The 16,648-nt window shown below is 43.8% G+C and overlaps 1 protein-coding gene across 1 annotated transcript in view; it reads right to left on the bottom strand.

The window, feature by feature from the left end:
- Positions 1-16,086, bottom strand: part of MAPK1 (mitogen-activated protein kinase 1) — a 120,484-nt gene extending 104,398 nt beyond the window's left edge. Inside the window, exon 1 of the mRNA XM_077160258.1 lies at positions 15,962-16,086. Coding sequence (XP_077016373.1) covers positions 15,962-16,080 — 119 coding nt within the window. The 5' untranslated portion in view covers positions 16,081-16,086. The remainder of the gene's footprint in view (positions 1-15,961) is intronic.
- Between the last annotated feature and the right edge of the window lie 562 nt (positions 16,087-16,648).

Raw genomic sequence — 16,648 nt, 5'->3', positions numbered from 1 at the left:
TATTAGGTGTTGAAGATATAGCAAGGAAAAAAACGAAGAGCTCAAAGAGCCTACATTCATCTCTAGCTGACTTTCAATCGCACAACTTATCCCAAGGTTTCTTCATACTTCCTAAGCCTTCAATCCCTCACGTACTCTGGTCCAATGCCCAGCCTTACCTCTCATTTTACTCAGAAGCGAAGAGCACATGGCCTAACACCACTGACAAGCACTCAATTTGGCCTGTTACCACAGCTTTCTTCTCTTGAGCATGTACAACTGCACCAGAGACAAAAGCAGCTCAGTACAGGGCCCAGGCCTGTTTCTTCTTCCTTCCCTGGGGCCTTACTCCCATGAGTATCCCTTCTAACACTGCCAATCTATCCAGCAGGAACAAAGACCTCTCCATCAGCAAGAAAGCTTGTAGCTCCTACGTGGGTTCTGTCTCTCACTCCTGAACTTCTCAAATGAAAATTTCTCTAGGTTAAGCCCAATTACCATTTAACGGCTGTTTTACCGGTGGGCAAGTCACTCACCTTGCCTGGATCTGTTTCCTCATCTGCATAACAAAGAAATAACTGTCCCTTAACAAGCCCACAAAAAATAATAATAATCCTACAGTAGAATGAATGTTTGCTATGACAGATATGAATTGTGCAGACTTGATGACAGATGTGAAAGCAATTTTAAAAGAATGAAGCAATATCTAAATGAAGATATTTTCCTTATTATTCTGTTTTCACATATGAATGTTTATTCCAATGATTTCAAAGTACCTATCCAAGTAGATATTTAAATTCTTATTTAAGTAAGCAAAAGTGCAAGTCAGTCCCTCTCCAAAGAAGCAGAATTAACCCCACCGTATCTCTCAACCTCCATTTTCTTTTCCTTTATTTAATGTTCATCTGAAACTGGAAGCCTTCAGGGCTCCTAGTGGGTCCTTCTGGAATTAGTACAAGAAAACCAGAGCAATGAGGGAGGCCTGAGAGACAAACCATGGAATTCAAGAGGCCTAGTGGAAAAGAGCATCCAAGCACAGCTCCAAAAGTGTTACAGAGCTCCTGCAGAGATCTCTGCTGATGCAGATGTGGGGAATCGAGGCAATGACCTGGAAGACAGGGACCACATTTAATACTCTGGTATCCACCATCATATAGCTTTCTTTACAAATGAACAGCCTTAGATGTTAGCTACCTCTATTTGTGAGACACCAAGACACACCTGGAAATCTGACTTCCCCCTATCATTAGGAATTGCAAATCTAAAAGGATTATCAAGAGGGAAAATTCAAAATCACCTAATATCGGCACTTTGTGTCTACAAATGAGAAGTACTGTAAGACCAGACTCTTAGTGAAGACAGGAAAAACAGAAGCCTTTCATCCAACCTCTCCCAGTGTTTCAGAGACTATGACATCCCTTATTGAGAATCAAAGGATACATGAAGATGGTCTCTAAGACTTCTTCCAGTTTCAATATTCTAGGGTTACTGGGAATGCAAAGACAATCACCAGGATAAAGAGTAAGCCTGTTCTGGGAGGGAAATAAAAGAAAAAGATGAAGATGACAATCAGAATCCAACAAAGCCCAACTTCAGGTAAGACTCTCGACTGGCTTATAAATGGACTTTCTCTCCCTTAAACTAAGTGGTCATCAGTTTAGCAAAACAGATACAAAATGTTACCATATCTTTAGACAGAAATGTTGAATAATAAAAACACATAGGTGACTTACATATGGGTTACTCCTGGATTCTTAATTGCACACTTGTGCTTAGTCCCTGTTTTGTCAAAAGCAAAACAAGGCAATAAATCACTTTTCATTGAGAAGATAAGTTGAGCATGACTGAACGGTCCCCCTCCCTCTAGGAGCTGGTGTGCAGTGGCCAAACAAACAAGGGTGTAAAAACAGCTTCTGTCGCACAAAGGAGAAGACTTTAGTGCCCTCATCCTGTTCTCACCGATTCAGCTCAAGGTGGGTTTGACCAAACTGGCAACTGGTTAAAATTTGTAAACATGTTAAAATTGGCTAAGTTTTCATTTATGCTTGAATTTTTGTAAAATGTATAACCAAATGTGCCTTTGCATTAATTAAAATTGTTTTTAAAGACAAAGTTTCCTTACTGTCATAAAATTCTCAGCTCCTTTGCTAAAATGTCCCCTTTCCTGCACATGGTTCCAGCTTACTAGGTCACAAGCCAGTTCCATCTTAGTGATTATACCGTCCCCACACGGAAAATGACATGCAACTCTGTCACTAATCATCTATAGAGTCCATTCTGTTGGCCTGCTAAATACTTCCTGCAGAAACAGGCTGTAAATGAAACGTGCTGTAAAACTACAAGTCCTTTCAAGGTTTTAATAAGCCGAAAGGAAAGGAAAATGCATCGACTTTGATGACCACAAACTACTTCTGTATGGGAGACCAGCAGCGGGTAGTGAACAGGGAGTCCCCAGAGTCGCAGTGCAGAAAGAGAAGCACCACTTGGTGGGTCTTGGAGTGTGCAGACACCACTCTACTGCTGGTCTGAGATGATCGCAGTGAGAGAAGAGCAACAGAGAAGCATTTAAATCAATGCTTTATAGAAGAGAATACAAGGATTCTCTTCTACAAAAAACTGTTAAAAATCTTTCTTCTTTCATTAAGAAATAATCAGAGTACAAACTTACATTAAACGTGATAGTTGTTTTCCTATTCTACACGATCACTGAGTGGCTTTTCTTCTCTAGACTTTTCATTAGTAAAAATTCTATGTTTACATTGTACATTGCACACTATTGGGCATGAAAGTTTACATAACATTGACTTTAAAATAAAATTTTTAAAAAAAGAATGAAATGAAGAAAATGCTCTGGACTTACATTTCCAGCAATATGTTAGTCTAGAAGTTCAGAAAAATCCTCTTGGATTTAGCATACCTAATTGTGGGCAAGAGTTTAGGCAAAAAGTTTTTGAAAAGAAAAAACAAACTTCTTGCAGTCTCACAGTGTTAAGAGTTTGAAATTCTAATTTGAGATTCACTGGGGGTTAATGGTCCAACACCCTAGGCTGTCAGGCCCTGAACTATTTCCTAGGAGTGAAGGAGATCCAGAAGTGGGGATATGTCTTTATAAACTTGTGTTTCAGGGGAAATGTACAAGATTATTCAAAGGAGCAATGTTCGGTGATAATGAGAAACAACCCAACTGCCCATCAATACTAGAATGGATCAATTGTGCAATACAATGATACAAAGGAGTGAACAATGTTGAGGGTGGGCTATGGTGGCGCAGTGGCAGAGTGCTAACCCACCATGCCAGAGACCCAGATTCGAGTCCCGAGGCCTGCCACGCAAAAAACAAACAAACAAAAAACAATGCTGAGTGGAAAAACTTAGCCAAAGAATACACACAGTATGAGCCCGTTAAAATTCAAAACCAGGAAATGCTAAATCCTAGATTGTCTAAGAATGTGAAAGCTCATTTACGCTCAAGGCAATGGAAGTCAGGGTAGTGATGAGATTACCTGGCAACAGGCTGGAGAATCGGCTGGAGAGGTAGAAATGTGGTGGCAGAGAACAGACTGAAACCGTCTGCGGAAGAACAAAAACTAAGCAGGCCCACAACTTCACAAGAAGGGAAATTCTACCAAACACTTAAAGATAAGGTAGCTCCACCGCTATTTTAGAACACAGAAAAAGAAAAACTTTTAAATTCATGTTATGAAGCAAGAATAAAAGTAAACCCCAAACCTGACATAGATGGCACAAAAAAGATACTTTAGACCAATTTCATTTATGAATATCAACGCAAAAACCTTCCAATAGTAAACAGAATCTAACAGCATATTTAAAAAATAAATAAATAAAACATAATCAAGCAGGGTTTATTCCAAGAATAAAAGGAAAATCCAATATAAGGAAATCCATTAATATGATCCTCTTATTAATATTACTAAGGAGAGGGAAAAAATACGATCATTTCCTTGGAGGCAGAAAAGACAATTTGACAGATGGTAGAAATCTTACAAAGTTCACCCATTTATATTACAAACAACAACAACCAAAAAACACCTTTCAGCCCATGAAAAAATGGGGGAATACTAGAGACTTTCCTACTAAAGTCAGAAACCACACTTAAATACTTTCAAATTTTATTTTTACAAGGAAGCATTAAATTCTAGGATGAGAAAATCATTTACCAGTTCTGCAATGCTCCTAGGAACACGCAACCAAGAGAAATAGAAAACCTATGTCCACACAGTATGTAAATGAATGTTCACAGCAGCATTTTCACAGTACATAAAAACTGGAAGTATTCCAAATATCCATTATCTGGTACATTCATTTAATTAATTATTTGACAACAAAAAGCAACAAATTTGTGATCCTAGCAACATGGATAAATTAAAAAATGTTATCAAGTGAAAAACATCACATACAAAAAAACTACATCTTGTATGATTCCATATGTTATGAAATTTCTAGAACAGGCAAAGCAGAAAAATTAGTAGTTACGTATGGGTGTGAGAGTAGATATGGGGACTGACTGCAAATGGCAAGAGGAAAATTTTGGGAGTAATGAAAATATTCTAATACTGGCTTGTGATGATGGTTGCACAACTCTAAATTTACTAAAAATTACTGCCTGAACACGCACAATGGGTGAATTTTATGACATGCTGATAAAAGTGTTTTTTAAGAAAGAGTAATAGGCTAGAGATAGGTTTCTTTTGCTTGCTGACTAGCCACTTTTTAAAAATCTGTTTACTATAAAGGGGTGAATGTGGCTTTACCCTACAAGGGGGGTGGTGGTATGAGCATTATAAAGGAGCTTATTAGCCTAAATGAAGATCCAAATGTGAAATGCAGGCACTTGATACTTGGTAGAAACAATCTTCAGATTTTCTCAGTTCTCCTAGGCCCTGAAGTCCCTCTTGAAGGGAATTCTTAAAATCTGCCTTAGACTTACACATCAGCCATCCTTCAGCACCTGGGCAAGAGGCCCTGTGGAGCCACTGTGCTTGGAAACACAAACCTGTCAATGCTAGTAATTACTAACATTACAAATCAGAGCAACAGACAAAAAAGGATGAGTCTGTATAGGGGATCTTGACTGGCAGAGAAACTATTAAATTTTTTAAGCTGGGACATTCCCACCAAGTTTTTGTTTGTCAATCATATTATTCTAAAATAGGAGGCCAACTTTGTCTTCAAAATCTGAAAAACCATTTTCGGGGACATACAGAAGAAAAAAGAAAACAAATACTAACTGCTTACTGTGGGAACTGGTCAGAGGTAATTCAAGTTCATTTAATATCAATAGAAAGATTAAACCACTTAAAAAATAGTTTTGTGCATAAGCCACTTTTATTAGTTTTTAGTTGTTCAAATGCAGAAAATGGAAAGAGCCATTTACTAAATGGCATGCCAACAGACCGTGAAAAAAGTATTTTAGACTTATGTTTGTGGTAAGTGCTGTAGAGTAAACTAAAGGGACGTTCACAGGAAGGAACTTAAGGCCACCATCCCTGACCAGGCCTTTCCAGGCCTTTCCAGTCCTCACTCCAGGCCCCCCACCCTCTCTTCAGACCACTCCCAGTGGTCAAGGCACTCCAGATGCAAACACCCCAAGGGCTAGAGGCTCTGGTCACTGCTCTATGTTCAGCACCCAGAACAACACCTACTACATACCCTTCTTTTAACTGGTCAGTGACCGGGGGCCCTGTTGGAGTTGGCTACTCTGTCCCAAATGACCCTGCTCCTAATCCATCTGTCCCCAACATCACACCATAACACTCAGGAGCGAGGACGGGAACCTGAGCAGGGCCTGGCACAGAAGATGCCCTCTAACTGCTAAATCAAAGAATGAGTAGCCCATGATCATGGAGCTAGAACTCCACACCCACTGTGTCCAATGCCAAGGTTAGTAGTTGTGCTTCTTCTACACAGGTTGCTTTACGTTCTGGGAGGCTATTCAGAGACTGCAGGTAAGGAGGATCCAGGTCTTGCCAGATCCCTTTACTTCAAGAGAATAACAACAATCAGAGCATTAACGAGGAGCCGAGCCCTGAGCACATCCCACTCTTACTTCACTCAGCTCTCACAACACAGTAGGAAAGCCAAGGCCCGGATTGGGTCATGTGCCCACAGTCACAAATAAGTGATCAAAACCCATGCTCTTACCCGCTCCATTGTACACTTCCAGGAAGCAGGTAAGACCCTGGGGTGGAGGTCGTGGCCAGGGATCAGGAAAGAGGGCCTCAGAAAATCTAGTCAAGAAGTCACTCAGAAGGTGGTGGGTTTTTAGGTGTTCACTGTTAGACTGTAAAACATACATGTCTCATATGCTGTACATGTATCAAATATTAAAGAACAAATTTTGTTTTAAAGACACGACCCAGTTTAGCTGCCACCTCACACTGCCAGAGCCAGGAAGGCAGCAGAGTAGCCCTAAAAGCAAACCAAGGTCCCTCCTGCCTCTACCGCTGTCATCTCTCTCTTCTCTCCTTTCCTCCCTTGGCCACAGATTCCAACTGAAATGAATGGTTTCTGCCTCGGGAAGAACAAAGGAAACAGCATCTAGAACTTTAAACTGCAAGTCAGCAATCAATAAGAGACATCTTTCAACTACTGCATCTCACCCCTCATCATTAGAGAGATCCAGCCTTATTAAGCAAGTGACCCCACCTGGGACCTCACTTGACTGGAGGTGAACAGGATCCCAAGCTGGGTCAGATTCTCTGCCAGGAATCGATTCAGAGTGTTCTCAGTTTCTGGGTGTCACATGATCTGAAGGCACATGCCTTCAGGAACCTAGGGACAGCTATCTTCTACCAAGTATACCCTGTGCTGTGAAGTGGTAAAAGAGAAAATAAGAAAAGAACTGTGCAGAGATGGAGGGTGCAAGAGTGTGTATACGTAAAGAGGGAAGGAGGTAGTTGCCTCCTAGTTTCTGATTCCAAACATACCTGAAGTTTTAACTGCACTTCCTTTTCCTGAAACCATGAGAAAATCCCCTGGACCTTAACCATAAATGACTTTTTCTTAACCCAAGACAGCTCCTGGGGTGGGGGTGGGGGTGAGGGTGAGGGTGGGGAGTCTGTTACCTATAATCAAAAGCACTTTGCCTTGGGGGTATACAGGTGGTTCAGTGGTAGAATGCTCGCCTAGTCTTGCAGGAGACTGGGGTTCCATTCCTGGCCCGTGCATCCTCCCCCCCCCCAAAAAAAAACTCTGCTGAGTCTCCCCTCTATACTTCTATATCATTTTTACTCTCTAGCCCCGCTGTCACCACCCTAGTCCAAGCTTTCCCCACCTCTACTCTGCAGCAACTTCCTCCCAGATCGCCCCACTCTACTTCCGGCCATCTGTGACACTCTGTAAGACAGAGCCTGAAACACCCCAGCACCCTGCCCCTACCTTTCACCCAGCTACCTCCAAGTTATTCTTCAGGTATCAGGTTAAAAAACACTTTCTCTAACCTCTTTTGTTGCTCAGATGTGGCCTCTCTCTCTCAGCCAATACAACAAGCAAACTCACCACCCTCCCCCTCTCTACGTTGGACATGACTCCCAGGGGTGTGGACCTTCCTGGCAACGCGGGACAGAAATCCTAGGATGAGCTGAGACTCAGCATCAAGGGACTGAGAAAACCTTCTTGACTGAAAGGGGGAAGAGAGAAATGAAGAAAAAATAAAGTGTCAATGGCTGAGAGATTTCAAACAGAGAGGTTATCCTGGAGGTTATTCTTACTCGTTAAATAGATATCACCTTTTTAGTTAATGCGTAACAGAGAAGCTGGAAGAACTGCCTGAAAATGTGGAGCTGTGTTCCAGTAGCTGTGTTTCTTGAAGAGATTATATAATGACATAGCGTTCACAATGTGACTGTATGATTGTGAAAACCTTGTGTCTGATGCTTCTTGTATCTACCTTATGGATAGAGGAGTAAAACAATCGGATTAAAAATAAATAAATAATAGGGGAACAAATGCTAAAATAAATTTAGTAGATTGAAATGCTAGTGATCAATGAAAGGGAGGGGTAAGGGGTATGGTATATATGAATTTTTTTCTGTTTTCTGTTTATTTCTTTTTCTGAATTGATGCAAATGTTCTAAGAAATGATCATGATGATGAATATACAACTATGTGATGGAAAAAAACAGAATGTTCATATTGTATGTTGATTGGTTTTATTAATTAGAATTAAAAAAAAAAAAAGAACCCACTTTCTCTAGGAAATTCTTCCTGACCGCGCCTCACACTACACTGACTCCAGCTTTTATATTCTCTGGTAGCACTGCGCACATCAGACTACTCAAGAAAAGCTCTTACTTCCCTGTTGGACAGTAAACTCTTGAGAGTAAGAACCACTTCCGTACACCACTATGCTCCTATTACCTAGCACACAGGTCAAGTACACAATTGGGGTTTAATATTTACTACATTAATGACAATCAAGAAATGGTAGAGTTGAAGTAGAAGGGGTAAGAATAACTCAACACAAACTCCGACTCTATACGCCTCAGAGATGAGGACTATGTGAGAATTAATTTAACAGCCGAGCACCTAGAGCAATGCAGACCTGCACCCAGTGGTTGGCAGGTGGTCAGAGCACAGTCCGTGCAGGCACCGCCCTCCCTCCAACCCACCTCCCTGCTCCTACTGGCTATGGGTTCAGATCCCAGAACCTGCCCTAAGCCTAAGAATCAGAGAAGAACCTTGGAGAGCTTCTATCCCATTGGCTTTCCAATGTTTTTTAAACTACTGAACCCTTTCTCAAAGGGGATCTTCCCCTCCTAATCACAATATATATATGTGAAGATAACAGAGACAGATATATGAATGGATAAAAGAAAGGAAAGAGGGAGGCAGGAAGAAGAGAGGAAGGAAGGGAAGGAAGGATGGAGCAGAACAACGAAGAAGCAAGGAAACGGCAGGTGTGCTTCAGTAAGGGACAGGACATGCTGCACATGGGGTCTCTCGAGGAGGATGGGGCCTCAGGCCCCACAGACTGGAGACTGTGAAAACTACAGACAGAACCCGACTCATTTTATAACTGATGAAACAGGAACTTTGATTAGACACAAATTTGTTGAGCAACCTATAGGCTTTCTCCTCCTGCAGTTCTGCTTGAATTCCAGAAAGCCTGGGGTCAGAATTCTCCTAAAATCTCTCCTTCTTCCTTCTGGTACAGCGTGGGCCACATCTGTTGCCTAAAACCCTTGGCAGCCAATGCAGGCAGGCTGACCTTTCCTAGCGGGTACAGGGAACAGGGTGTGGCTGCTGGCTGTGCTGCTAGGCACCTTTCAATGTGGGCGGTCTCAAGAAGTGAAGGAGAAAAAAGCAGGAAAAGAGCTAGGTGGGTGGGTGAGAGGAGGTGGGTACAAGGGAGCTCTGGATGCCTGTTGGGGAATCAGAGCTGCTTGTTAATGTGAACTCGGCAAGGAATCAGCTACACGTGGTTCCCATGAAAACTCAACGTGGATGCTTTTCTTAAAAATCTTTGTATAACTATCTGAGAAGTGAGAATAAGAAATTCACGGGACTGGCATCAGTTATGGCTAACTGCCATAAACACATTATTACGGATGCTATTAATATCAAAATTATTTTTGGGCAGGCCACAGCAGCTCAGCAGGCAGAGTTCTCGCCTGCCATACCTGAGACCGGGGTTCGAATCCTGGTGCCTGCCCATGCAAAAAGGAAAAAAAAATTATTTTTGTCTTTAGTTCTACTTGCACTCTAAACTCTGTTCAAAAATGTTTGATTTTCTGTGGCTCATTAAGCTGGTCTCACATTTGTACACTCCAAAATGTATGCAAGAGTCTTCTTCATTAATAAATTAACAGTCAGCAAGCAAAACTAATACTCCGCATCCCAACCTTAATCTCCAAGTCTACACAGAGCTTGACACCTACATGACACCTACAGGACTACATGACACCTACTACTGCTGCTCCTGCCTGGTATGAATGCCAGCAGAGTTCACAGGAGGGAGGGAGCCTTGCAGACAGTCCTAAGGAGAAGTTTATGGATTCAAATCTTGGAGGAAGGGAGGCCTTGAAGAGGGTGCAGTGTTTGGGAAGGGGAGTGGTGCACTGTGGGCATCTCAGGCAGGACCATTCTTCTGTGGAGAATGGAGACTGCAGGTTGTGGAGATGCCCCCTAGTCAAGGTGACAACAACAAAACAAGTCCCCACACATTTCCAAAAGCCCCTGGAGTGGGGGAGGTAGAATCACTCCTACTAAAGTATGACTAGACAGTTAGAAAGAGAGCACAGTGGATAAAGAAACAGAGGGGAACACATGAACAAAATCTGACGTGGAGTAGGCAGAAAAGTGGCAGTCCTTTAACGACTCACTCTCACCTGTGAGACCAAACCCACACTCCTTGAAAACAATGCCCACTGGGACATGGCCCCTGCCCACCCAGTGGTCTAGCACCAGTCTAGCACCAGCCCTCTCCCTCAACATCCTATACTCCAGCCACTCCAAACAACTTGTGGTTTTCCTGACCTGATGTGCTGTGTTCACACTTCTGTGTTTTTATCTGCAAATTTCCCCTTGCCAAGAAAATGCTTCTCAAGGCCAAGCCCTAGATACACATCAACACCCACTTCAAAAGGCTGTGAAGTCCCACGTCACTCAAGCTCTTTTCTCAGAGGAGTCACACATTTCTCCTTTATTATTGCCCAACTCACCAAGCAGAAAAAGAGCTACCATAGGACAGGGGCCACATGAACCCCAGCGCACAACAGCCAGTCAATAAGTGTTTTCTGAGTGAATGCCTTTGCATGGAAACTTTTAAGGAAGGCCAAAACATGATGCAAGCAAAAACAGACAACAGATATTTTCTGTTATTGAAAGCACCTATTTTTCAATTCTGATCTTTGGTTGAGTATCACTTAGGAATCAGACTAACTGGGTTACTCTACCATGTCCTAACTGCATGCTCTCTGGCAAGTTAACTAACCTTTTGCCTCAATTTCCTCATTAATTAAAAAATAAAAAAACAAGAGTGTGATTATGAAGATTAATCTTAAAAAAAAAACAGAAAATAGTGAATGATAAATGGTAGTTCTACTTCTGCCATAAATCACAGAAATCTTAAAGGGCAGGATACTGTACCATGAGGAATGTGAACACAATGAAATTTTGGTTAGAACCATCTATTTTTTAGGAAAGTCGGCCATCAACAAATCCGCTAGCTTGCCTTCAGTTTTCTGTTTACCTTCTATAGCATTAATACCCACCCCTTCAAGACACTGCCTTCCTTGGCTCCTTTGACAACGTGCACTCCTGGTTCTCCCCTCTCTGACCACTCTTCCTCTGTCCTCTTCTATAACTTGACCTCTAAGGAAACCTAAAGGCAGGCATTCCTTTCCTCATCTCATCCACTGTCAAGGAGCTAACCTCATGACCTCTGTCACATTCAGAAACAATTATTTCCAACTCAACTTATCCAAAACAGATCCTTCTTATTTTAGTTAATAAGATGAATAAGAAAACAGCTTCAATTTCTCCTCTCTCTCCTTTTCACTGCTACTTCTCTCACACATCTCATGAGATCTCAGGTTCCTCTGCCTGCCTCAAAATATTTATTTGCCAGAGATACTTCTTTAGTCTTTCTTTTCTACCTCAGTGGTTCTTAAGCTATCCAGGATTACGACCCCTTGAGAATCTACTCAACACTATGGATTTATCAAAAAGATTAACATACAAACATCTTCTGCTTGCAATGTCACCAAACAAAGATCCCAGTAAGAATCTCTGTTCAACCACCCAAGACTACCCAAGAGATGGAATGGAAGAAAATAGTTGTAAATCATGTATCTGATAAGGGCTTAAGATAAAAATAAGTCTTATAACTCAACAACAAAAAGACAAACAATCCAATTAAAAAAAATGGGTAAAGACAAAAGGTGGAAAAACCCAAGTGTTCATAAACAAATGAATGGATAAGCAAAATGCGGTACTTACACACAATGGAATACTATCTGGCTATAAAAAAGAATGAATTTCTGAGACATGCTGCAACATGGACGAACCTTGAAAAGATCATGCTGTATGAAAATAAGCAAGGCACATGAGGACAACTACTGCATGATGCCATTCACATGAGACTTCTAGAAATAGCAAATTCACAGAGACAGAAAGTAGATTAGAGGTTACCAGGGGATGGGGAGAGGGAGTATTTTAATTTTCCAGCTGCTAAAATCAATACCATACAACGGGTTGGTTTAACAACAAGAATGCATTGGCTCAGGGTTTCAAACGCCAGAAGGCTTGCCTCCTCCCTGGTCTGTATCTTCTTGCTGACCAAGCAACCTTTGGGGGTCCTTGACTTTTCCATCACATGGCAATGCACACAGTGACATCTTTCTCATCCGGGTTCCCTTGACTTCCAGTTTCTGACTGCTCCTGTAGCCTCCCCCCTCTGTAGCCTTCTCCATAAGGCCTCCAAGAACAGGATTAAGACCCATTCTGACTGAGGTGGGCCGCACCTTAATTGAAGTAACCTCAACAAAAAGATCCTACTTACAATGGGCTCGTACCCACAGGAATGGATTAAAAACATGTTTTTCTGAGGTACATAACTCCAAACCATCACAAGAGGTAAGAAGTTTTTGCTCGGTGGGTATAGAGCATTTGTAAATAAATACTAATTTTTAAAAATGGGCAAAGGACCTGAACAGACACTTTTCCAAAGAGGACACAGAAACAGATAATAAGCACTTGAAAAGATGCTCACTATCATTATCTGTTAGGGAAATAAAAATTATAACTACAATGAAATACCACTTCACACCCACTAGAAATGGTTACTACTAAAAAAAAACAACGTAACTAGCATTGGCAAGAAGATGGAGAAACTGTAACCCTCATGCATTATTGGTGGGATGTAAAACTGTGGAAAGTTGTATGGTGGAGCCTCAGAAGCCGAAACATAGAAATCACCATGTGACCTGGCAATTTCACTCCTAGGTATATAAACCAAAGAAACTGAAAACAGGGACTCAAACAAATATTGGCACACCAGTGTTGAAGCAAAAGCCAAAAGTGCACCCCAAGTATCATTAAACAGATGAATAGATAAACAAAATATGGTACATACACACAATGAACTACTATTTGGTCATAAAAAGGAATGAAGTTCTGAGACACGCCACAACATGGATGAACCTTGAAAAGATTATGCTGAGTGAAAGCAAAGCACATGAATGAGGGCAACTACCTTATGATTTCACTTACACAAAATATCCAGAAATAGCAAAACTTATAGACAGTGGATTACGAAATGGGGGGGGGAGGGAGAGTTGTTGCTTGGTGGATAATTTTTAAGTTTTGAAAACTTAAGAAAACAAACACATGAAAAATCTTCAACTACCATTTACACGAATTTCTGTTTTCAGCGCCAACTTCCCTCTTATAAATTCCAAGATACCATCTGGATACAGCCTGAATGGCCCATGGGCACTATAAACTTCATCGGTCCACACCAGAACCCCCTATTTCTTCCAGTTAAATTTGCTCTGCCTCCCATATTCCTTCCCTCAGATAATGGAACCACCATCCTTCCAAGTTCACAAGCTAGAAGCCCTGAAATTAACAACTGCCCACACAATCCATCACCAAGCCCTAGCTCTATCTATCTCAGAAACCCCTCTCAAATCCAGAACCTACCTCTCTTACCCCTTATGGTGGCCTCATCATTTTTTTGTTCCTACCCCTACATGCCACCATTAATTCTTTCTGCCACTCCTATGATGAGAGCCCTAGTTATTGATCCTATCTCTGCAGGCCTCACACTTCCATCTGCCCTTTGGCAAGCTAACTAACCTCTGCTCAATGCCTTCCACTGCTACCGTATTACTATGCCTCTAGGTTACAATAGCCCAACTAATTCCCTCCATTCCAGTTCCTTCTTCTTTCACTTCTTAAGGGCGTTTATCTATCTTAAAAATAAAAATTGATGAAATGACAGCCTCCTACAAAATGGCGATGACCCCCCCCCATTACGCAAACACACAGTGAAACTCAGCTTTGCCTTAAGAGTTCTCTACAATTAGCCTCCTTAGTACTTTTCCAGGACTAGATTCTACAGCTCAAGCTGTCACTTGCTCCTTTTATCTCCCTATCAAAGTCATACACATTCTTAAAGGCCCAACTCAAACCCCATTCTGTAGAAGATTAAGTTCTTATTAGAATACAATATCAACCTAAGACAAAAAGGCCTCTGGATCCAATTCATTTCTGCTTGGATTTTACTTAGTAAGGAAAAAATCACAGGAAGAAAACTTTAAGTATTTCACCAGGAAACTCAGAAAATCAAAGAAGTCTACAGCAGTGATAGAAATGGTTAATAAATAGAGATCATCTTCTCTAAGTAAAAAATCTCATCAGATAAAAAACAAAAAAAATTTCAATAGAAATGTCTTAGGATTTTTTCAGTTCTCATTTTAGAAAACTTAATTTTCAAAAGAAGGACCAAAGAACAGGAAGGACAATTCTGAGATTCACCTAAAGAGAAACGCTCATTGACATACTTACCAGCAGATGCAGTGGCACCAACAGAAGTGATGCTGCAGTCAATGCTTTCTGTCCATTATTTTCTTAGGGTCCTATCTCTTTTAGGTCTGATCTATTTTCTCTTTTAGCTCCTAAACCTGTGAATGCATGTTAATTTTCACAGTTGTATACTGTGGAGCATTTTGCCCCTACAGAGAAAGACAGTATTCAAGATTCATTAAAATTTTTTAAAAAATAATTTTACCTGGTTGGTTCATCTAGCGAAGTTAGTATAAACGCGCCCTCTTTTTTAAAAATTATGTCCATTCAAATGTGAATGCGTTGCTGGGACACGCTAACATTCTTAAATCATTAAGAACCCCTTATTTAAGGAAAGCAGCATGTAACAGAAAGAGCTGCAGCACTTAAAATCAGACCTTGATCTGAATCTGAGGTCCAAGCACTTTCTCACCTGCAGGAGGTATATATACCACCACCCTTCCTCGCCCCAATGTAGAAGAAGTTGGTTGTTCAAACCAAATGAGATCATGCAGACTTAGCACAGTACCTGCTAAGAATTCTTCAATGTTACTTTGCTTCCTTCATTCCAGAGAAAACATACTCACAGAAGATGTAGGTGTAAGGAAATCTACACTTCCACAAATCCTCACCAGCCCCTTCGTCCTCATACATACACACACACACACACACACACACACACACCGTCAGCCTCTCCTTCCACACATTTCTGAGGAACATGAGTCGGGATAAGGGAGCATGTTGTGATGGTGCAAGAACTCCACCAAGGCTGCCCGCACTGAGCGCTAAAACATGAACAAAGTCTACAGTAATTGTCAAGACGTCCAGAGGCATTTTTGTGCTGCTAAAAGAGAGTCTTTAGGGTAAAGGGGGGGGGGGGGAGTCAAATTAGGACCCACTCCAAACGGATCTTTTAATAAATCAATGGGAGCCCCGCTGGATGATCCTTCCTGAAAATGCAAACAGCGCGACGTTACATCCGAAAACTCCAACATGGAAAGACTCCCCCAGCGACCCGGGGGTCCCTCGTGCTTTTCGGAAAGCCTGCGCGGGGTAGCACCGCCCGCCCCACCGACGAAGCCGAACGAGAGCCGTTCCGGGGGAAACCGAGGCGGGGAGGCCGGCGTAGGAAACGGGACTATTTCGGTGCTCTGCACACCAGAGAGGCCGCCGCCGCCGCCGCGCCTCTAAAGGGATTCCCGCTTTTCCAAATGGATTTCCAAATGAAGACCCCGAGGTCAGCCAACACGGGGAGGGGGGCTGCCGTTCCGTCCGCGGACCCCCGCCCCCTGCCGCGACGCGCGCTGCCCGGCCCGGGAGGAGCCCCGCGGGCAAGCCCCAACCCCCAGCGCAGCCCCACCCCCACGCCGGGGTCGGGGTCGGGGTCGCGGCGGCGCGGGAGATCGAGGCGCCCCCCAGGCCCGGCGGGCGTGCGGGTGGGGTCGACACTCACCACACCATGCCGTAGGCCCCCTCGCCGATGTACGAGAGGTTGGTGTAGCGCGGCCCCACGTCGAACACCTGCCCGCGGACCATCTCGGGGCCCGCGCCCGCTGCCGCCGCCGCCGCCATGTTGGCTGCCGGGCCGCCGCCGCCGCGCAGGGCTCGAGGCGCTCCGCGGCCGCCGCTCGGCTCCCGGGGAAGGGTGGGAAACGCGCCGCCGCCGGGCCACCGCCGTGGGCCGCGGAGGAGGACGAGGAGGAGGAGGAGGAAAGACGCCGCTGAGGGTTGCTGACTGCAGCTCGGCCCCACCGCCTCTGTGCCTCCCTCCCTGACTGACGGGCGGGCCGGCGGGCGGAGGGAGGGGCGCGCGCCTAGCAGGACGCCAGGGCGGGGCGGGGTGGCGTGCGCGCCCATTGGCTGGCCGCGGCTCGGGGGCGGGGCGTGCGCGGGCCGGCGGAAGCGGCGCGCTCGGGGCGGGGCACTGCGGCGGCCGCTGGGGCGCTGCCCGGGGGGCGCGGTCACGGGCGCCGGGAGGCGGCCCCCGGGAAGCCGAGGGCGCGCAGCGGGCCTCGGAGCGGGAGGGTGACCGTGGGCTGCGCGCGGACAAGGACGGCGACGGACGGGCGCGACCGAGGGACACTTCTCCGTACTGAGGGGCTGACACCAAAACCGGGGGTTCCGAGACGGTGCGCTAAGC

Source organism: Tamandua tetradactyla, chromosome 5, assembly GCF_023851605.1.
Source record: "Tamandua tetradactyla isolate mTamTet1 chromosome 5, mTamTet1.pri, whole genome shotgun sequence".
Lineage (NCBI taxonomy): Eukaryota > Metazoa > Chordata > Mammalia > Pilosa > Myrmecophagidae > Tamandua > Tamandua tetradactyla.
Note: the sequence above shows the minus strand (reverse complement) of the source record. Positions and strands in the feature narration are given on the sequence as shown.